This window comes from Haliaeetus albicilla, chromosome Z (assembly GCF_947461875.1).
Source record: "Haliaeetus albicilla chromosome Z, bHalAlb1.1, whole genome shotgun sequence".
NCBI classification, from domain to species: domain Eukaryota; kingdom Metazoa; phylum Chordata; class Aves; order Accipitriformes; family Accipitridae; genus Haliaeetus; species Haliaeetus albicilla.
Genome location: NC_091516.1, coordinates 25,414,095 through 25,435,703, shown reverse-complemented (window position 1 = coordinate 25,435,703; position 21,609 = coordinate 25,414,095). Strand labels below are relative to the sequence as shown.

General features: G+C 42.3%; 1 protein-coding gene across 3 annotated transcripts in view; it reads left to right on the top strand.

The window, feature by feature from the left end:
• The first annotated feature begins 3,912 nt into the window (after nucleotides 1-3,912).
• The window catches only part of MLLT3 (MLLT3 super elongation complex subunit), a 136,788-nt gene continuing 119,091 nt past the window's right edge, over nucleotides 3,913-21,609 (top strand). For all 3 annotated transcript variants that reach the window (XM_069777482.1, XM_069777483.1, XM_069777481.1), the window contains exons 1-2: nucleotides 3,913-4,103; nucleotides 4,664-4,844. In XM_069777482.1, the coding sequence (XP_069633583.1) occupies nucleotides 4,092-4,103; nucleotides 4,664-4,844 (193 nt within the window). In that variant the 5' untranslated portion in view covers nucleotides 3,913-4,091. The remainder of the gene's footprint in view (nucleotides 4,104-4,663; nucleotides 4,845-21,609) is intronic.

The following is a 21,609-nucleotide window of genomic DNA, read 5'->3' as shown; positions in this document are numbered from 1 at the left end:
TATTAAAAGTGTAATAGCTGCTCTGTTTGCCCACGCTGTTACCAAAACTTCTCTTTTGATATGGCCTGAGTATAAAAGCTGTTCTGCTCATCTACACTCTAATTCTGGTAAAACAAAAATGCCAAAGACACCATAAAGTAATAGGACAATCATTAAAGTGATGATAGTTTTGTGGCTTTCAGGAAAAATTCTCAAAGAATCAGAAGGGACTTTAGTTTTTCGACTTCAGCATAAAAGCTAGCAGGAGCACAGAGACACAGACTTTGTGGAGACAAAAGTGTTCTTCTCTCACTCATCTGATTAGTTCCCTTTTGCAGTGTGTATGTTTGATGCTTTCCTTTCTCAGAAATCAGCATATCAGGAGGAAAGAAAAAAATCAAATCCTATCTTTAGAGCCTTCTGAGAAAAGCAGGGCAAATAAATAAATCTATGTACAGGTGTATCTTTTATAAAAATATGTCATCATGGCTCTTAACTTGTAAGATAGCAATCATCTTTGCAGACTTTTGAGGTGGAAGTACCTGCTTCCATCACTACCATGGATCCTAGGAAATGAATGTACCGGCAAGGTCAGGCCCAGGGTGACTTTTCTTCTCTCTAGCTACAGCTATGGATCATTTGTGTTGTTATACAAAGGGCAAAATAAATTTAAACAGGCAGAAAGGCTATAATTACATTAAGTAATAATGATGTCCAGAACAAACTTGGGAAGACTAATTCAAATCTTTGTGTAAGACGAAAAGCTGGAAGGAGGTGGACAAGAGGCAGAAATATTCCAACTTAGAGTGATGCTTTTATTTTTGCATTTCTGCCTTGTTCCTACTGAGTCGAACAAAACTATGAAGTGACTCATACATAGAAATTGTCCATACTATTTTTTTCCATTCAAACTGAGTTGGAAAAAAGTGTTCTATCCTTTATGGTACCCCCATAACAGAACATAATTTATTACACAGAAAGATGCTGTCCCCAACTTCTGCCCCAGAATAGGTAGCAAATATATTCTTTACAATGTCAAACTATTACAAATAGGCAGTCAAGATCTTTGAAGAGTTGTCCAGAAATGTAGAGAGATGTTATAAAAGGATTTACTTTCTAGCTAGCAAGAAGTGTTGAAGATAGGATTTCATGTATAGCAGCATTTTGAACAGCAGTGATTCCTAAATAAAATAATGCTTGTACCTGAATATTTCAGGGCAACATTCTTTAGTCCTCAAGTCTTAAAGTTGTGGGTACACCGAGTAAAAAAAGACTCTTAGGGCTGATACTGCAGTCACTGAACATGGAAATAATTCTGTAGACCTGTTTCAGTAATGAATCTGTATCACATTTTTTCTGCTTTCTTCGTAGTTGCTGTCAATAAGATGGTATGTTCAACACATTGAAAACATCTACAAAACTATGTATGTATGAGGTCAAGTACCCACCGAGATTCGTAATTTTATCTGCATTTAAAAGTCATATAATCTTTATGGGCTAAATTAAGGTTTGCTGGTTACTAATTTAAGTACATTTGTCTAATTGTTTAAAGGCAATAATAAGAAAGCAGAAATATGCATTGTAATTGTCATGAAACGTGTATCTGCCACACTAAGAATGGAGTGGTAGCACTGTTTTGATAGCAGAGAAGCACATCCCCCATTTCTTCACTGTGAATTTTATGCTTAGATTGGCAGTGTAACATGAAGTTGGAATGTAGGTGATAGGGCAGAAGAAAAGAAAAATAGTCATGCCCAGTTACTGCTGTAAAATCGTCAGTGCTTCAAATTTGTTGTTGGAGTAAGAATTAAACAGTATTTCCAAGAGCTGCATTACTCAATAATGAAATTAAGTATGTGCCAATAATGAAAGGCAAAGTAGTTTTAGTGTCTACATTACTGTTATTACTGGGAACATGTTACACACTCAACTCTGCCCTAACGTGGAAGAGTACATTGTGCTTAAGGGCCGGAGTGTCTCCTGAATGGCAAAACCCCTCATTGAGTCAAAGATGCTTAAGAGTCTGATTTCCAATGAAAGCAAAGGGATCTAGACAGCTAAACACTGTTGACAATCTATTCTCAGTCTTTACAAGTTGCTTAAGTGACTGAACACTTGAGAAGAGCTGCTCAGCCACAGCAAAAATGGAACCTCTATAAGAAATGCCAGGGATCCTCAGCCTGCAGATGCTCTGTTCAGGTGGGCCCTGATGCCAGGAAGCCCACTGCTATAAGTGCGGTAGTGGTCCAGCCTTGCTGTCCTTGCTCCTGTGCATAATCCTTACTCTAGTAAATAGCGTCGGTACCGTTTTTTTTTTTTTATTTACCTTGCATGTGTGAAGTTTTAAAGTTACCAGAATCAGCTTTGATAGGTTTATGGACTCAGCAGGTGTTCTTACGTGTGCTGGCTAGCCCAACACAAGGTTAGTAGAAGATACGTGAACTGCTAGATCCGTGCACTGCAATTTTAAAACACGGCTATCCATATACTTCAGGGGCTAATGTTAGTAAATTTCAAGTCGCATTGTAACTTGTGGAATTTTTACAAATCGCAGTCATCCTTTTGAGTCGTTAGTACTGATTTTACTAATGAAGGCTTACAGCATCTGTAAGAAAAAGAAGATGCCGCTCAGTAGTCGTGAAGGAGCTGTTGAATTATGCTAGAATGTCGATGAGGTGGGCTTCTCATTCCGAAGCGAAAAGAGAGGAGACGCGAATCGTGGGCGGCAGGAGGCTCCCGGGGAGGTCAAGCGAGGACATGGGCGCCAGGACTCCGCGCGCCACCTGGTGGCCAGGCCCTGGGGCGTCCGGGGGGGGGGGGGGTCCGCCGGCGCCGGCGCCTCTTTCGGAAAGGGTTTGCTCTGCCGGTTGTCGGATCACGGACGCACGACTGCCATCAGGAAAATTTATCAAAAACGTGACTGTCGAACAGACAGAAGTAGCGTTCAGGGTGGCAAAAGTTTCCATAGGCATTTTTGGACAACTGTGTGGCTGTCGGAAGATACTCTTCTCACGAGCGCCGGGACCGTGATCGAGGCGCGCGCAGTAAATCACTTCCAGCTCCTCGCTGGCGTATTCCTGTGGCGTGAATCAGCAGGTTGTCTCATACAGTGCGGAAGGGACACGCCAATTTTTGGGGTGGCGACCGTTGTTTTAAAAGAGTACCAGCCCGTTAATGGGGGAAATAGCAGTTAGCGCTACACATACGTCTTAAATAATCCCGAGTGTCATTTCCTGCCTGCTGCCCACCGTCACCTGTCAAACCTGTGCAACTTGGGCATTCCCTTCGCGTCTCCCTCCCTTTGTTTTTGCAAGAGGACGTATGGGGGGGGGGCTTTTCAGAAACGTTTACTTGTGACGGGACACGAGACAGAGGCTGAGGTTTGGGGGGGATGGTCCTTCTTCCAGCGCGCCTTTGGCACAGGGAGTCCTTTCACCCAACCCTGGCCGGCGACCTCCCACGGCCGCCGCCGCGCGGAGGGGAGGGGAGGGCGGCAGCCTGCCCCGCCGCACGCCGCTGGCTCGCCCTCTCCTCGCTCGGCGTCGGCCGAGAAGACCGCTACCCCGCTTCTCTTTTGTTCGCAGCTCTTCTTGCTGCGTTCCCCTTCCCGCTTCGGTGCGGCGGCGCCCAGCTCCGCCCAGCCCGGAGAACCCTGCCCTCCCCGTCCCCTCCCCTCGCAACCTGTTACTTTAAGGGTCGGCGGGGCGGGGCGGGGCGGGGCCGGGCGGAGGGGCTCGCGGCCGCGCCGCCGCGCGCCATTGGCTGACCGCGCCGCCCCGGCGCCCGCCCCGCCGCCGCACACTGTTATGTCTGTCTCGGTGTCACTCCGGCGGGCGGTGCGCATGCGCGGCGGGTACTCGGCCAGTCGGCGGGTGCTCGGTGCGCTGCGAGGGAGGAGAGGAGAGGAGAGGTGAGGCGAAGCGAAGCGAAGAGAAGAGAGGCGGAGGCAGACGCAGAGGCAGACAGCGGGAGTGGCGAGGCAGAGGATGTCCGCCGGCCGCCCGCCCGCCGCGCTTCTGCACGCCCGCTGCCGCCTCCTCCACGTCTTCATGAATTAGCGCTGCGGGGCGGGGGACGGACGCGAGCGCCCCAGCAGAACCGGCGCCCCAGGCATGGCCAGCTCGGTGAGTGCCGCGGGCCCCCGCCTCGCGCTGCCCGGCGCCGCCGGGTGCTCGTCGCCGGGAAGGGCTTGGCGCGACGGGGACTTTCTCTTCCGTGCGGCTTTCGTTGCCTCCCGCTGCGTCCCCGCCGCTCCCGGCAGCGGCACGGAGCGGGCACGCACCCGGAGGGAGGCGGCGGGTGTCGCCTCAGCCGTGTTCCTGCCGCCGCACCGGGGGCACCGAGCGCACCGAGCGCGGAGGCGCCGGGCCGGCGGGGGGGGGGGACGACGGGACACGATGGTGCGTCCGTGACAGCGGCCCCCCGCTGCCCGCGCCCGCAGGACGGCACCGCGGGCAGGCGGCCGCGCCTCCCCACGCCCTCCCGGTGGCAGCGAGGGCTCTTTCACGCCCTCGCCCGTGGGGCCGGTTTTCTCGTTGCAGGGCTTGCGGTACCGTTTTGTCCGTGTGCGTCCCCTCCGCCTGCGGTGGGGCCGGTTCCCCCTCGGCCGCCCGCCCAGCCCCGCGTCCTCGGGCGCTCACCGGCCGCTCCCCGCCTCTTCCTCCCCCCCCCCGCCCCCCCGCAGTGCGCCGTCCAGGTGAAGCTGGAGCTGGGGCACCGAGCCCAGGTCAGGAAGAAACCCACGGTGGAGGGCTTCACCCACGACTGGATGGTGTTTGTCAGAGGGCCCGAGCACAGCAACATTCAGCACTTTGTGGAGAAAGTCGTCTTCCACCTGCACGAGAGCTTCCCCAGGCCGAAAAGAGGTAGGTGGAGCCCGCCGCGGACCGTCCCGACGGGACCGGCCTCCTGCCCCCGCCGGCGGCGGCCTCCCCGGTGCCGGGCGGCCGGGAGCGGGGTCTGCCCTCCCGGACGAGCGCTTCCCCGCCGCCTCCGAGCGGGCGCAGCTGACGGGTCCGTGCCGCTCTCGGTAGAGAACAAAAGCCGCCGTCGGTGCGGTGGTGGGCTGCCGGTGGCCCTTCTCCCGCCCCGCTTGGGGCTGCCCGGGGTCGGGGGGGGGGCTCGGCTCCTTTCTGCCCCTGCCGCTTTCCCGCACTTGCTGCCGCCGGGGATCTCCGCTCGGCCGCCCGCGGTCGCGGCTCCCGGGCCGGTAGTGGGTGCGGGTCCCGGCGTCGGTGGCACGGGGCTGGCCTCTGTCTCGGGGTAGGTCTGCACTGGAGGTTTTTGCTCACGTGTTGCTTTCTTCTGGCTGGCATTGCTTTCTCCCCGTGTACTAAATGTCTGACTGGGACAGGGATGCCTGGAAACTTGTTCCTGCTCTGATCTTGGTACTTGGCGTTTGGAGGCCCCCAACGCTTTGCTTTCTGGTTAGTTCTCTAGTTCACCGTCAGGGCTTCAACCTTGCCTTAGTAGGTGAAAACTTCTCGAAAGGTGCGTATGTGTGGTGCATAGGTACCTGCCTAAGTTGGGCAGGGAGAGGTGTAAGAAGCCTTTTGTTTTCATATCCCATTCCTCAACCCTTACTGTCCTGATTATTGTAGTTGGATTAGTAGAGATTACAGTACAAATAAAAGTAAGCAGGTTTATTTGTCTATGCAGGCACAATGGTTAGTAGTTAGCTTTCATTTGATCTGTAATCTTTATTGGCATCTAGAACTCCTGCAGTTTCCTAGAACAACATCATCATAAATCCTGTCTGCTTAGATCTAGGTGGGGAAAAATTGAGCGTTCAGGGAGCAAAAGGCAGGAAATTTTTCAGTGTTGAGATAAAAAAACTTTTTTTGAGGTAAGGTAAAAACATGTAGTTTGATTTAGTGTTTCTCTATTTGAAGATGCTAAACTGTGACTTTTTTACTTCAATTATTGTGTTTCTTCCCTTAAGCAATGGAGTATAAGAATTGCAGTATTTCAGCTGCTGAGATTATCTTCTGAAGTATAAGCTATTAATTCCCTTTATTATATAGAGTGGATAAATTTTTAAATTACTGTAAACCAGCGCAGTACTGCACAAACAGTTTTCAGTGTATCGTGTACTACTGCAGTATTTCTGATGAATTAAACTGCCCGGATTGCACTATAGAGTCTTCCTCCTGTTTTCTTCTATTTCTTGTACAGGAAAAACGTGACTTTAAGTCAGTCTAAATAGTTTGGCAGAGAGACTCCTGAGAACACATCTGAGTAGTCTAAATAGGTGAGTTAGCATTATCTGTATTCAGTGAATTGGATGATGTATTGAAATCAGCGGTAGGAAGTACATTTAGTAGTTCAAAGCTTTGTCTGCATACAGAGTGTTTGTGATGCTCTCTGCTTTTATTACCCATGCTTTATTTATTTATTTACTTGTCTGGCCTGAGGGAACATGACTCTGTAGCCCAGACTTGGGGGTTGATTGCTAGGTGTGGTGTGGAGCTTGCTAATAAGAATGTATTTTAGGACTTTGCGAGTGAAAGATGCATGGTTTGCTGCTGGGAGTGCTTTGTGTCTCCAGCTGCTGAGTTTAGTTATGCAGTCATTTAAGCCATTGTTTTAAAGTGTTTATTTTGGGGTTTTATTTGTATGCATCATTTTCATGATGTGGCAACTGCTGGGAAAGATGCCAGCTTCTATAGCCTGGGAAGGGACTTGTCGTACTGTGATTGCACATGACTTGGATTGTAGGAGAACACCACAGCCGCTCTTATCCAGCAGAGTGTAAGCTCAGATGGCGAGCACTCCATTCACTTCTGGGCTTTGCTTTACCTCCTAAAACTACATCAATGAGCAAAAAATAGATGCTGAAGAAATTTCAGGCCCCTGAAATCACAGTGGGAAAGATGAGCTTTGTGCTGTGGAGAGTGATCTGTGTATGAATTGCCTAGCACATTTTCTGCTGTTCAGAAGCACTTAAGTGTGGTGGTGATGTATGCCTTGTAAATGGGAGCATTTTGTTTGTCTTTCTAATTTTCAAATACAGTTAAAATTTTTGGCAAAAGTATTCTAGGTTTTCTTGGCTCTGTAAATCAGTGCTGTTAGTTTGATTTGACTTCAGATGACTTTCAGGGTGGTATCTTAAGTGTTGCATATTTAATGGGAATGATATGCTTGCTTGTGGTGTTAGTCAAAATACCTGTTTTCCATCACTGCTTCTAAAGTTATATCCTTTATTATTTTAGTACATATATATATAAGATAACTTACCAGTTGGAGATACTTGGTAGGTTCTCAAACTAATCCTGAGCCATGGGTTTAGCAAGCTGAAGTAGGTTTATAATATTAATCAAAACAAGTACTAGTATGCTGACTAGCCATAATAATGGTTCTCTAGTAAGTGATCTTTTTATCTCTGATTCATGCTGTGAATGGCTGCTGTGACATGTATGCTTGCTAGGAAAATTTTTAATTCATTAAGTCTATCTGTAGAGCTCATGGATCAATTTGAAATTAATAAATGAGTAAGCTATCATAGGTGTTATTAGCTCATAATGTGTTTCTTTTGTTAGATCCCTTTTTATTAGGGGCATAGTTGTCCCAAACACCAAGGGGGGCAAGGGAGGTGAATTATTTTCAGTGCATTTTTTATGTGTGTTCGAGAATAGCTGGATAAACTCAGTTTCTGGCTACAGCTCTGCCTTTGCTTATCTGTTCTGGCTATACTAGGGATTTTGAAAGTACTAGAGGTTGGTGGTGACTTTGCAAAGGTGTGTGTGTCCAAGTGTTTGTTCTACGAATAGTTGCTGCAGAGGGAGGAGGGTCCTGTACCCTGAAGTTTTAAGGTGGAAACACAGCTAGGAACAGTGTTCAGTTGTTGGAGTGCAGAGCAGGTTGGTTTGTGTGTGTAGACAGGATGGCAAGGTGATGGTGACTAACAGGGAACAGCGTGTAGATAAGCTTGAGTGACCTAAAAATAGTTTCCTTTGTCTTTCGCTGTGTGTCACCTTAAACTTGAGCTTGGCACCGGTTTTGTTGGTTTTTGTTTGCCTTATGGTGACTGAGTGCTTCAGCTTATTCTTGCACGGCAGAGCATAGAGGCATTCGCAGTGACTGGTTCCCCATACTTCCTCCCATTTAATGGCCTGCTCCAGCCACCTATGAGTAGTTTCATGGGGGATGGCTACAGGATGGCTTGTCGCATTAAAGAAAAGTAGACTCATGCCCAGACTTGGTTTTGAGTAGAGTTTGCAAGACGAAAGCTCTCTAAAATCATCACGCAACCATCGTGATGCTGATGTAAGTTGGTTAAGAGAAGACATGGAGAATTTCTAAGATTCTAGCTTTATTTCAAAGTGTATGTTGCTTACTTTTTATTATTCATGTGAAGAAAATAGTGCTGCGTGTAGAAGTGCAGTATTTTAAATCATGTCTGTGGAACAATATTTGTCACCAGGTTATTGTTAGTTTTGATCCGCTGTGATACTGCCTCCAAAAGAGGAGCTGTTGCTCTCATCTCATAATGTGTCTCATTATTTCTTTGAATGCTAAGTAATGTAGAAGTATTTTCTTCCTCTTCTTACCTAAGGAGTGCTGGTGCTCTACAACAGCAGACTGACTTACTATTTGTCTTACAGTATTTCAGTTGGATAAGGAAACACATCCCTTGAGTTTCAATGACTCATAAGTACATGTCAACTACATTGGAACTAGTGTGGCCTGAGTAGTTAAGTTTCTATTAATCAGTGGTGTTTTGACAAGCTAAATTTTTTTTATTAAAAAACAGATGGGCTAATATTGCTGTGCTAATAATTTAGTCAATATGAAGACGGTGGTTTGGACACTGGAATGTTGTAACTTAAAAAGTGAGAGGTGTTGCTTTCCTCTGTGGAGCCAAGGAGAACAATGCTTACTGCATCTCATAGTTCAAGAAGTTTTACAATGGTATGGCGAAGTAATGGAATTGGAGCTGCTTGTTGTTCTGCTGTGGGATGGACCAAACTGTAACGTTTTTCTAGAAAGTCTATATTTCTAGTATTGGTTGTTTTTGTTCAGGTTGTCTGTTAGTGCAGAATGAGACTTTAGTGGACCATAACATTCTGAAGTAGGCTTAGCTACGGTAAAAGGTGCTGATGATTTCTTCCTAGTAAACACGTTCTTTCTCTTCTCATACAAAAGCTTTTCCAGTTTTGTTACCACAATTCAACTAGGCGATTTTTCTGAACAGCCTTCCTTAGAAAAGTTATAAAATTTCTTCTTCTGAATCCATTGTGTCGCAGGACTCCAGTAAGGAGGAAGAAACTCTTAATGCAGCCTCTGTTATCACGGGCAATTTTATTGTTTATTTGTTTTTGAAGATAACTTTGTCCCAGAGGCCACAGTATTTTGGGCCATAGCAAGGTAAGAATCTTTTGGCACGGGAAGCATGGTGTGAAGGTCAGTGGTGGTGTGGGGTATGCCCTTCCTGGTGGAAGGGGCTGCCTTGCGAGCCCCCACAAACCCATGAGCTGACTTCAGTTCTGATGTGTCACAGTGCGTGGTGACACATGCTGTATGAGTGGCACCCAGTTCTTTCTCTTCCACCCTTGATGTGCAGCAGTGTAGTTGCAGAGTAGAAACTGCATTAAGAGCACCCTTCAGTTTACTTGTAAGCTGTTCTTGGGAAAACATATTTGTAGATAAAGCCTAATATAGTATGCCAGATTTTATTTACAAAGGGGAAACTTCTTTCTGATTTTTAAAAAAATAAATCTCATGGCTTTTTTGTGCCCTGTACACTACCTCAGAATGAAAAATGCCAATTGTATTCTGCTTCTGTGCATTTGGATTCATTGTACAAAAACTGAACTAAGCTGACTGCATCAGTTGCTCAACTTCTGATGGACAGATTGGTGCAGTTGCAAGATGTAGATAGGCTCCTCCATGGAGATGTTCTGGTCTGCTCTTTAAAGGAGTGTTTAAATTTAGACAAAATTTTTTACAGTGACAGCTTAATCCTCTTGTCAAAGCACATCTCATGCTATATTTTAAAATAGTCTCTAGTGATCTGTATTTTGGCTGTGAAAATGCTTCATGAACCTCCCTAAAAGTATTTATGGATAATACGCTGGCCATGGAAATCAATGAAATGTCTTAGAATGAACTTTGATTAGGAAAAATGATGCAGTTCTCCCCTGGTTACTTTGTGATTTTTAAATTTTTTTTCTTTTAAATTTGCTTTCCAAATATTTTGCTATGTTAGGAGGCACATTAGTGGAAGGGAAGGGAAAGAAGATCCCTAATCTTTACTTTCCTAGCCCCATTTTATTAATGTGTTGACCACAATGCAAATGTTGCTGCTTTTAGTAGCTTGCATGTGGTCTTGTAAAATTTTGATTTTGAAGAACATGGCCAAGCAATATTATTTCACTCACAGTTCTTGATGAATTTTTTCTTTTGCCAATTTTTAATTACTAAGTGTTTTTTTTAAAAAAAAAACAACCAACAAACCAAAACCCAGTCTCTCCCTGTTCCTTTTAAAGTCAGTGAGAGACTTAACTCTCTATTAATTTTACTAAATTGAGTGGTGTGAGGATAGGGACTCACAAGCAGATTCTTACCATATGACTTGAATTTTCCCTTTGTACCAACTAGCACAGGCAGATGGTCAAGATCAATAAACAGGCAGTCAGTTTTTTGCTTGATATTTTAGTAGAATATTTAGCTACACATTTAAGATCTTAAGTTAATTGTAGTCTGTTTTGTTTGGGGTTTTTTTCCCCTCTTAAATTTTGGCTAAGCCTAACCCTCTAGATATGATAGGCATGTGGGAATTTTTTTCCATCAGTCTTACAGATACATGTTTGATACTGCACGTTTTAGGGTAGGTGGTGTTATTTTAGTTGCAAAATGGTGGTGTTATTGGGCATGGATTTGCTCATCAGTGGATTTCAGCTGTGGCCACATGAAACTTCTGATGTTTAGTGAAGAATTTCATTTGTTGAACAGGAAATCCTTGAGACTTACGTTGCTACTGCTTTAATAAGAGGCTGAATAGCTAAAGAGTAGCTACTTTAATAAGAGGCTGAGAGTACATATGTGTGTTCAAGTGCACTTTCTAATTTAGCCCAATGCAAATTACAAGGGCATTTCACAGTTTTCTTTTTCAAAGAGAGTGAGAAGAGTTTGAGTATAGGGAAAGTATTAAGTTTCATCTTTACGTGAGTGCCATCAGTAAATAATTGGTGGCTTTGCTGGTCAGATGCTACCTGTATAGGAAAACCTGTTTGTAATAAATAATTTCTGCTCCCTGATAAGTCTCTAAAAATGATCACATTCAATGTCAATGCTTATGCTTTATTTAGAAGCATATGGTGTAATAAGGACTTGATTCCTAGATTGGGCATTATGCATCTGTTTTATGAGTATACAAGTCTGATGATCCCTTTAAATCAGAAGTGATTTGCTGTCTGTGAAGACTTGCATTGCATTCAACTGAAATGAACTTAAATGAGGACTGAAGTGTGACAATGGGCTCTCGCATTTGCTCGAGATATGTAGTGACTGTACAGTCTGTAGTACCTCAGTGTCACAAGGCATGTGAATAACAAGACTGCTACACCCCCCTCCATTGTCACAAACTCACAGTTCTTAAAGTTTACTTGTACATTTTTACGTGGCTTAATCATGTGGTTTATGTGTTCAGTGCATGCTTTTTTCACTCTCCTGCATGGGATGTCTAGTTTCAGCTAGATTTCCTCCCCCTGCCAGTGTTGTTTCTACGATGGCAAATGCTGATTTCTGTCAGAACTGCCAGTCAGTTCTGATTCTCATTTCCTAACTCTGAAAAGATGAACCCAGGTTATTTATTTCACATTAAGTTAACTTTGAATAGCATTTAATTGCTAATACAGTATTTTTAGTTTTAAGAAGCTATGGTTACATCTTTCTAAAGCTGCAATATTAATACTTTGTGATTGTAAGTCTTCTGGACTTTAGATGGTAGGAAAGGAAATGTAGTTTCAGGGCCATTGTACACAAGATTATTTGGATAGCTGTAGAATAATACTCACTTGAAGTACAGAAAACCAGATTGTTGTATGTAGTATCAGCTCTATCACTTCTTTAGTAAGATGAGGGGGAAGATACCTCAAAATGTTTAAATTGGTAGACAGTTGAATTTGAGAAAGTGAAAACAGCTGAGTTTGATTGCTGTTTATTGTTGTTGCTCTATTTACTTCTGTGGAGTTTTTATCCTTAGAAAAATAGATACGTAAGAAATCTTTAAACCATGTATTTACTATTAAAGGTTAGACAATCTCAACTGCAGGTATAATAATGTGTGTTAAGATTTTTCAGTGCTGTATTAGTAAGCTGTAAAATGTTGGAAATTTGATTTGTGTTAATTTTTGTGGTACTGTTGAAGGTATGAAGGCTGTTCTTGTAACAATACTGTGCAGTATGGTTGGGGTTGTTTTTTGGTGTGTTGGGTTTTTGATTTTTTTCAATTCAGGTTTTGGGGAAAAATGTTGGAGAGGATTATTCTGTCCTTTATTCTGGTAGAATCTGTGGAAAAGACTGACAACTTGGTAGTTGCAACCTGTAAAGCCTGTTGATAATGCTTGCAATAGGTGGGGAAAGCACAGATTAATTTATAAAGGTTTGATCCAGGATTAAGTCTGTAGGCTTCTGCAGTTTGACTACATTAATTTTTGTGAGGTTCTTGTGATGGACAGCTGTACTTTTAAACCAGTAGAATTTTGTTCATGTATGATCATTCTGTTTCCCTTCCCAGCAGTGATTGATAGGCATATATGAAAACAAAGGAACAGTCAAACTCTAGCACTTCTATATGTTTGCATGAAAATTATGGTTTCTCATCTTGTCACAAAACACTTATCTTCTAATTGAAAATGTTGTTTGCTTTTTGTATGACTCTTGGCTTTTTGCTGTGCTTTCTAGTACATAAAGAAGAGGAAGAACAGACTGGTATTTAAAATATTTGTATGCTTACTTAAATCTTTGTGTGGGAATTAATTTTAAAATTAAGTGTATTATACTGCCTATTATTAAAGGATACAATTAAAATACCGATTCTTTGCCATGTAGAAAATAATTTAAAAAACTGTGCACTGAACTGTTGCTCAGTACCTGTTTAAAAAAAATGAAATCGTTAACTACTTCCTGGGGTGCCATCTATTTAAACAATATTAGTGGACAAGACTTTGTTACTACCAGGCAGTGAGTTGTTGGAGTTCAGCTCATTGGTATCCTTGTGATGGTGCTCTTAAGGCAGAGGACCAGTGCTTAACTCTCTCCCTTACTTTCCAGTTATTGGCTGTGTCGTGCTGTTAATACTGCACGAAGCTCCTGCACTGGCTCTGGCTCTCTTGAGGAGTTCAGGCTTGTTTCTTTGAGCTCCCTGGGTGAGCCCAGTGGTGTTGGATGAGTCTGATTTTAAAATCTGTGGCACAGTATGGTAACAGAGGTCTCAACAGCTGTAACATCATGTAAATGATAGATGAAATCTAATTTCTTTTAAATACAGTTCAGACCTATTCTCAGCACTTGATGCATATGAATTGCCTTTGTATGGCTTCAGCAACTTGTCCATAATTCTTTCTAAAAAAGCATATGCCTATACAGCAGGATGTGTTTATTTTTCCTATGGAATATTGCTTAGGAAGGTAAATACCAGGATAGGTATTTCTGTTTTGAGATGGTTATGATGGCAGAGATTATAGTGCAAAATGCATTATTACACATAACAAAAAAAAAAGCAGAGCTGAACAAGAAATGGGTGGGTTGATTTTACTCATTATTTTTAGGATACAGGGTGGGTCTAAATTAGTAGGTCTAAATTTACTATTTGTGCCTGCTGTTCTAAAGCTTGTACAGAAAAACTCCACCCTACTCAATGAGACACTAATGATTTTGATCGTTCTAGATAGAAGTGTTAACATAACATATCTTGAAACAAGGGTTGACAGACAAGATGTTCTGCATTTGTAGGCTTGTAAGGGAAATTGAGGACTTCCTTTGTGTACTTAGAGGGAGACATTATTTTACCTTTCATGTGCTAACTTTAGAGGGCAAGTGATCCAGAAAGGTATAAAGGTGAGAATCAATTGAGACAGAACTACTTGATATTGTGGGCTGGAGGCCAGCAACAGTGGTGTTCCCCATCATGTGTGTGTGGAAAAAGGACAGGTCCAAAAATGTTTGCTGTTACTCAGAGCAGACTTTCTGGTAGTGGAGGGCAGAAGTTTTCTTGAGGAATTTTCTTTCATAAGTATTAAATGGGTAAATAGCATTTGAATTCCTCTTGTGATCCAGTACCAGGCTCTATAATTAACTGAAAAAAATATTTGCACATTTTGTCTTGCATAATGTAAGTTCAAGAGAATATTTTATTGAAGTATTTGGTAAAACCATTTACAGAATGGCTGTTTGTAAGTCATCACAGCACTAACATCGTGCTTTACTGAAAAGCAGCAGAGGTGGGTTGAACTTGAAATCTTGTGTGCTCTCTGAACATGGAGATGTACAGATCTCAGGCGTAATAATTCAAGGGCAGTTTTTTTAACTAGGATTCTGCCTGATGGTTTTGTTCTGTGGAATTTTTTGTTTCTTTCATTGTTTTTTTTCTTTCTTTTGGTTGCTCAACCTGGGGGCACACCATACTTCTGGACGCGCTTAGTGACTTAAAACTATTTAATATTAACTGCAAGGAAAGACAAAAGTGTGTGAAAAAGTATATTGAAAATGTGTATGGTCATATTAGTGGGATGGAAATCAGTCTCTAATATGTTTCTATAAAAAGATCTTAGTGAAAATGACTTTGTTAGAACTATTCCAATGTATTTCTTTAAATACCCCTAAACATAAGAAGCTGAAGAGCTTTCACTTTTAAAAGAACAGCATGCCCTTGCAATATTTTTTTGAGCCAGTGTTCTAGTGTTTTGCCTCCAAGGAGGTAAACTTCTTCTTGGGGAAATAAGCGGACGCTAATAAGCACAAATTTATTTGTTCTTTTTAGCCAGATCCGATGCCCAGCCTTTTCCAGCTATCCAGTTGCTGCCTTTCTTTAGAGGACCACTTAGAAACTGGCGGTACTGCTCAGGGTCCAGGACCCACACACAGTGTGCGTGCTCACTTGCCACGGTCTGTGCTTTCCCAGGGCTTGGGTGTTTTGTTCCGATGACCACTGAAGGAGCATGCGCTGTGCTCCAGAGCCTGGCTCCTGTGCGCTGCAGGCAACATGTGAGGGAGCATCCAGTGACCTGCTCTCCAGTGGATCAGATGACAGAGGTGGATGTCTACCACCAGTGGAGAACCACGCATGAGATCTGTGTTGGAGATTTTAGGAAACAAGGAGGAAGGCTGTGGAAGGGTTTTGGTGCATTTGAAGACTGAACACCTAAAGTACTTATACAAATTGTTCCCTAAATTTAGTAGCTGACTAGAGGATGGAAGTACAGTTGTACCAGTATAGTTAACTGGCCTTGCACAAAACAAAACAAAAAAAACCCCAACAGGTAAACTTTAGTAATCTCAAAAATAATGAGCCATGGCAAGGAATAAAGACAGAATCTAATGATGAGAGTACTGTCTAGAAAGCATGTACATAAGTTCTGAGAGGAAAAAAAACCCCAAAGGTGTGTTTTGTAGCCATACTGTTTTGCTTAGCCTTGCGTTTAAAATACAGTCTTAGAAGAAATTTCTTTGTGGGCTACACTGGAGTCAGAAGATATCATTCTTGTGAATTCCTCTGTAATATGTGAAGGTTCCTTAGCTGTTTTGATGCTGCTACTGTTAAGTTTATGCTTCTTAGAGCTGCAAAGCTCTCCTGTCATCTGTGATGTAATTCCTGTACTGTGAAGACTTTAAAGCATTTTGACACTCAAGTTGTTCTTTCTTTGCCTGGCTGTAGCTGATTTGTCTAAAGTGTCTTTTAAGTGTGTGGTGTCCGTGAGTATTTAAAATGCTCCCATTTGTATCTAGCAAATATTCTGCAACAAAAAAGTCGAACTTTTTAATTTGAGGCTTTTTTGCCCCTTTCTGTTGAGCCAGGTTTTAGCCCAATTCTGCAGAATATTGCTGTGATGTCTTCTCAGCAAAAAGTATTTTAACCATAACATATAGTCTACTGAGTAATTCATTACAGTTAGGTTAATAGAAGCGGCAATGTAATAATAATAATACAATTGCACATCCTTATTATCTGAAGAATAAGGATACTTTAGGAAGTTTGACTTCTCAGACTATAAATAACTTTTTAAATATTTTTTTTGAGATTGGTCTTAGTGTGAGAACCAGTGCACTCCCTTGCTTAATAAAAAGGCAACTAGAGCACATAAATGTATTCTCTATCTTGTGGTCTTAGCCTCTTCTCCCTCCTCTGTGTAAGTATGGGGAAGTAGCAGCCTTTCAACCAGTCTCTGTATTTACCTAGCATTCTTTCTTATAAGGATATTGGCTTTTATTGTTCTTCGGTGCTGTCCTCTCCATGATGCTTCCCTAGATATATATTTTTTTTTTCTTTTTTAATAAAGGAAACAACTTAGAGCTGACTGTTAAAAATGCTGTAGGGTATTTGCGTGTAAATTGCTCTGAAGCAACTCTATCCAAGTCCTGTGGGTGCCTTTGTCCAAATACACCAAGACCAGCCCTTGAACCTAAATCAAATAAGGTAGCCCAGCAACAGTAAAAACACTTCAGTTTGCTTCTGCAGGCACTGCTGTGCTGTCCTAGCCCCCCTTTTCCAGTGGGTGGCTGGAAACACTGCGAGTTGCCCCCCTTTTCCAGTGGGTGGCTGGAAACACTGCGAGTTGCCCCCCTTTTCCAGTGGGTGGCTGGAAACACTGCGAGTTGCCCCCCTTTTCCAGTGGGTGGCTGGAAACACTGCGAGTTGCCCCCCTTTTCCAGTGGGTGGCTGGAAACACTGCGAGTTGCCCCCCTTTTCCAGTGGGTGGCTGGAAACACTGCGAGTTGCCCCCCTTTTCCAGTGGGTGGCTGGAAACACTGCAAGTTGCCCCGTCTCCTTAACGTGGTAGAGGCGATAATGAGAGAGGCTATCCTGTGCAGCGGTGCCCCGAAGTAGAACCTGTTTTACTGCTGGGGTGAGTTGGAGATAAGTCCAGTGACCTGTGGTCTTCAAGCTGGACCCGATCGGGCAAGTTGTTCTGTGTGAATCCAGTTACAGCACTTGTGTAGCTCTAACCCAGTAAGAGCAAAGACCAAACGATTTTAATGAGAGGATAAACTTCAGCCACCACAAAACCATGTATGTGCATGTGTGCACATACATGCACGCTTTTTACGGCTACTGTTTTGTAGACATGGAACAGTGTTTTTGTGTGGATTCTGTAGCTGCCCAATGTTTTAAGTTGGGATGATATGTTGCACCTACTGTGTTTGAATGCCTGTGCTTTAGAAAACCGAAAGTATCTGTTGGATGTTGCACATAATCAAAGGCTGTTCTTAAAATTGTAGTTATCAATTGTTTTATTATTTGCTTTAGGCTTTATTGTTAAATGTTGTCTCATCCCACACTGGAAAGCTTATTTTTCACCTACAAAATTCTTTCCAAACAAACTGAATGTATCCGTTGAGTGTACATGAGAATAAAAGTTAATATTTAACAAAAATAAGGTTGTCAAATAAACTGTGAATGATTTTTGTTTTCATTATCCTTTCTATTGCCCGGAAACTAAATAGAAACAACCTGGTTTCTATGAAGCAGATCTACATTAGGTTACTTCCTTGAATTTTGATACAATAAATGCTAAGTTAAACAACCACTACAGATCTTGCAGGTTATGTAACAAAACTTTAGTTGTATTAATCTACTAATCTTAGTCTGCAGGGATATTTCCTTACATTTCTGTCTTAATGCCTGAGCTGCAGTTTCACAGGAGTTGAAATACTAAAACACTATCTAGACGGACATTTTAAGTGTACAGTCAAAATTAGGTGGAATATTTAAATGGTTTTGATTTCTTTTTTGTGTAAGTAGCTTAAGTCGGGGAAGTTGTCAATTTGTGTGTCTAGGCAATGGAAAATTTTGCATTTGGGGTTTAGTTTCTTCATGGTCTGTCCTGAAGTCTAGGTATTAGTAACTTCTTGATTAAAATCTAAACTAACCTCTGTTTTTGAATGCATTTTTAATGATGCATTTGACATGTAAATACTAAGTTAAGCTATATAGCTAGCAGGTAGTCTGTAAATGTGTTTATATGTATTGCAGTTTTAAAGGCATAACAACCTTTTACTTTAACGATAAGTGATTTTGGAATCTAATGCAGTGATTAGATCAGAGTGTTTGCCTTGAGGCTTCAGTCACTTAATCTAAACTCAGAAAACTTCTGGAACATTCTTTATTTGAAAATAAACTACTCAGTAAAAGAAGACTGTATCTTTGTATGAAAAACACTGAAGCAAATTAAGGGTGGTTAAGGCTGACATGCAACCAGGCACTGACGATAAGGCTTCTTCGTCCTCTTCCTCCTGCTCTCCCTAGGGGGTTGTTTTCTTTCATACATTTTATGCAGCCTGTTGTACTGTACATTAATCTTACAGAAATGGTTTAGAGACCAGTTATGTAACAGTTTTCACAAAGCTAGTGTGGGGGTGCAATGGTTTAACTGCAAGTTAGGGATACAGTAAGTACAAAATGCCTTCCAGCCATGGCCAGCTATAGGATTAAAAGGGTATTTGCAACTTTGCCTTGCCAAAGTTAAGAATAGTGGACTTCATAAAAATCATGCAAGTTTCTAAATGATCATGAGAAGTGTGTTCCTTCAAAAGTGCCACAAAAGAATGGGAGAGAGGGGAATTGGGAAAAGGCATGGATTAAAGGTTAATTTTCCTTTTTTGATTTTTCACTTTATTGACTATTTTCCTTGCTAGGGATCACCAGGTTGCTGCTTATTTTTAAAAGGAAGGACTTAAAATGAAATTACAGACTTATCTTTAGGATGATGCTAATTTTATGCAGCAACTCTAGAGCCTGTGAACTCATTCTATGAGAAGAAAAAATATGACGTGTGGGCATGTGCCTCATATATACAAATTGTAACTCTAGAATAGAGAGTCCATAATTCTAATTTAATATTGACTCTGCGTGTATGTGTATTTGTGTGTGCCTGCTCACAGTAGGAATTACTGGAAACATTTTTTTTTTATCCTTCCACCAAAAAACAGCAGGCACTTAACATAAGCAAAGAGTTTAAAGGTGCTTTGGATTTTTTTGTCTTTCAAGCAATGTGAATTATATTACTCTTGGCCAACATGGAAGTTTCTCTCATGCGAAGAAATATAGTCATCAGTTTTCAAGTTGTTCAGTTTCATCTCTCAAATTCAATTCCAGGTCACTTAATGCCACCAATACTTTCGCCTCTTATTTGAAGGGGTTATAGTGTTGCCCCTTTCCGTCTCTTGGAGATATTTCATGGATATCAAAAAATGTACCATGTTGGTACAGCAAGAACTAGCTCCCCCTGCTTACATGAGGGGAGGACCCTTTCATAATATAAATAATAACACAAAGATAAAAATATAGCTATATAAATCCTTAGGTACCTGTGATAGTTGACTTTCAATATATTTGTCTTTTGTTACTGGCAATATTGGTACCTTAAAGGGGAAGGATAATATCTTTGCTTCTGCTGCATGTTTAGGCAGTTTCACCATTTCCCTCTACCATTTGTGATTATTTCCCACCCCTTTCTTTGCCATCCACACAAAAAGGGGTGAGAGCTGAGTGCTTAAGCAGGAAAATGTGCTTCCTAATTTGCAATAACTATTGGGGAACCAGAGGCAGGTGTAGTATGCTCCATGCCCAGCTTTCTCAAGTTGTCTGTATCTCTGCCTTCAGTGAGACAGTGTTGATTTAAACTGTTGCTGTATCTTACCTGTTCATGTTTGTTCTAAGTCGCCTTCCTTTCAAACATAATCATCCCAGTGCTAAGGTTTTGGTGTGTTCATATTTGAACGTGTGGGAATTGAAATGCTTTATTTTCCCTCTGTCTTCTAGAAATTAGATTTTTAGAATTGCCCTAAGATGGGTTTAAAGCCCTACAGGCAAGCTGGAATATCAAAGGGCTACAGGAATTCAGCCATAATTGCTTTATGGCTTGGCAGAAATCAGACCTATTTATATAGGTAGCATAGAAAATAGCTGTGATTTGACAATTTGGTGCCATTTATATCCACCATAAAAATAATAAAAAAGTTAAAGGGGTATTTTGGAAGCAGGAACTAAGCTGTAAATGCAGATTGCTTCTCTGTTTTCTCAAAGGAACAAAAAGGAAACAGGGTTTAGGAAGCTTTTTGTTGAAGCAAAGTTAACAAGGACCCTGTCTACTTTAAGGCTATTTAATACTGTACTTGCACTGTGAAATTGTACATTTGCTTATTCCTCTAGTACAAGATAACATCGTCCGAAATGTACAGATTAAAAAGGACACTAATTACTAATAAGTCAGAAGGAAAATTCATGCAAACTTATGCAGCAGTGTGAGTAAGCAGTCTAAGTGACCTCACTTCTGGAAAATTTGAAATAGTTCTTTTTTCTGTTGTTAGTATAAGGATGATGCCCTTGCTGTTTTCTGGAAGTCCTACTCCAAACTGAGCAGTTAGGTGTGCAGACCTGAAACTCTAGCAGGATACTTTCTCACTTGCTTGAAGAAGCCATCTTGGAAATGTGTTGGCCATCTTATTTGAAAACTAGGGGTTAGGAAGCACTAGATCCCCACACCACAAGGGAGTTTTTGGGTGTTCTGCTGCTTTCCCACATGTTGATAAGCATCTGGTGACCGTAACTTACTTACAGTTGCCTTGTTTTTCTCTTGGCTCTTCAGGGTACTCTGAACATGTGAGTATGTTTGTGGGGTTATCCCAGTGCTTTGTGTAGGGGAGCGAGGTAGGGAAGAAGTGTTCTCTGAGATAGCATTCAGTGACTTGTGGTAATAGCAAGTGCTGGAAGCAGCACTTAACGAGATGTGACTTGGCATAGGCAAAATATCAGGTAGGAAAACCTGTCACTGTGTCTGCTTACATGTCTAAAGAGATGTGGAACCGCTGGTCAGTTGGGACAGTAGCAAAACCAGTTGCTAGCTGATGAAAATTCCAGTACTTTACAGCTACGGGTGCATCAAGGCATTAGTATTGCTCAAAGCGAGGACTGTTGAGGTGGTTAGTGTTTAGCTAGCAATAGACTCTACTCTGTAAATAAAGCAGAGCATGTTCAAGGTGGTGTAAGGAAGAGGCGCTTCAACTTAAAAATGGAAATTTGAGGCACAGAAAAATGAGTGACCCAGTGCACCACACTGAGCACAGCAGAGGCTAGCAATTCTGCTCCAGCAGTCTTCCTTTTCTTGATCTAGGTGAGCATGCTTATATCAAAGCTATTCTTATAAGATTAGGCACACCTGATTTCTTTGTCCCTGAGCTCCTTCTGGTTCTTGAAAGCGCCAATGTTTGCTGGAATGTTAAGATCATCTAACAAGCAATGAAGCTTCTGTTTGCTGTTGGCCTTCACTTAATGTATGAACAAGGTTTGGCACCTCTAATACTGGCCTGCCCTATGCAAATCTCACAGTATACCTGTTAACTCTTACTCTGAGAAGGAAGGAGATTTTTATCTCAAGAATTAATGCCATTCTTCCTGCTACCAGTGGCACT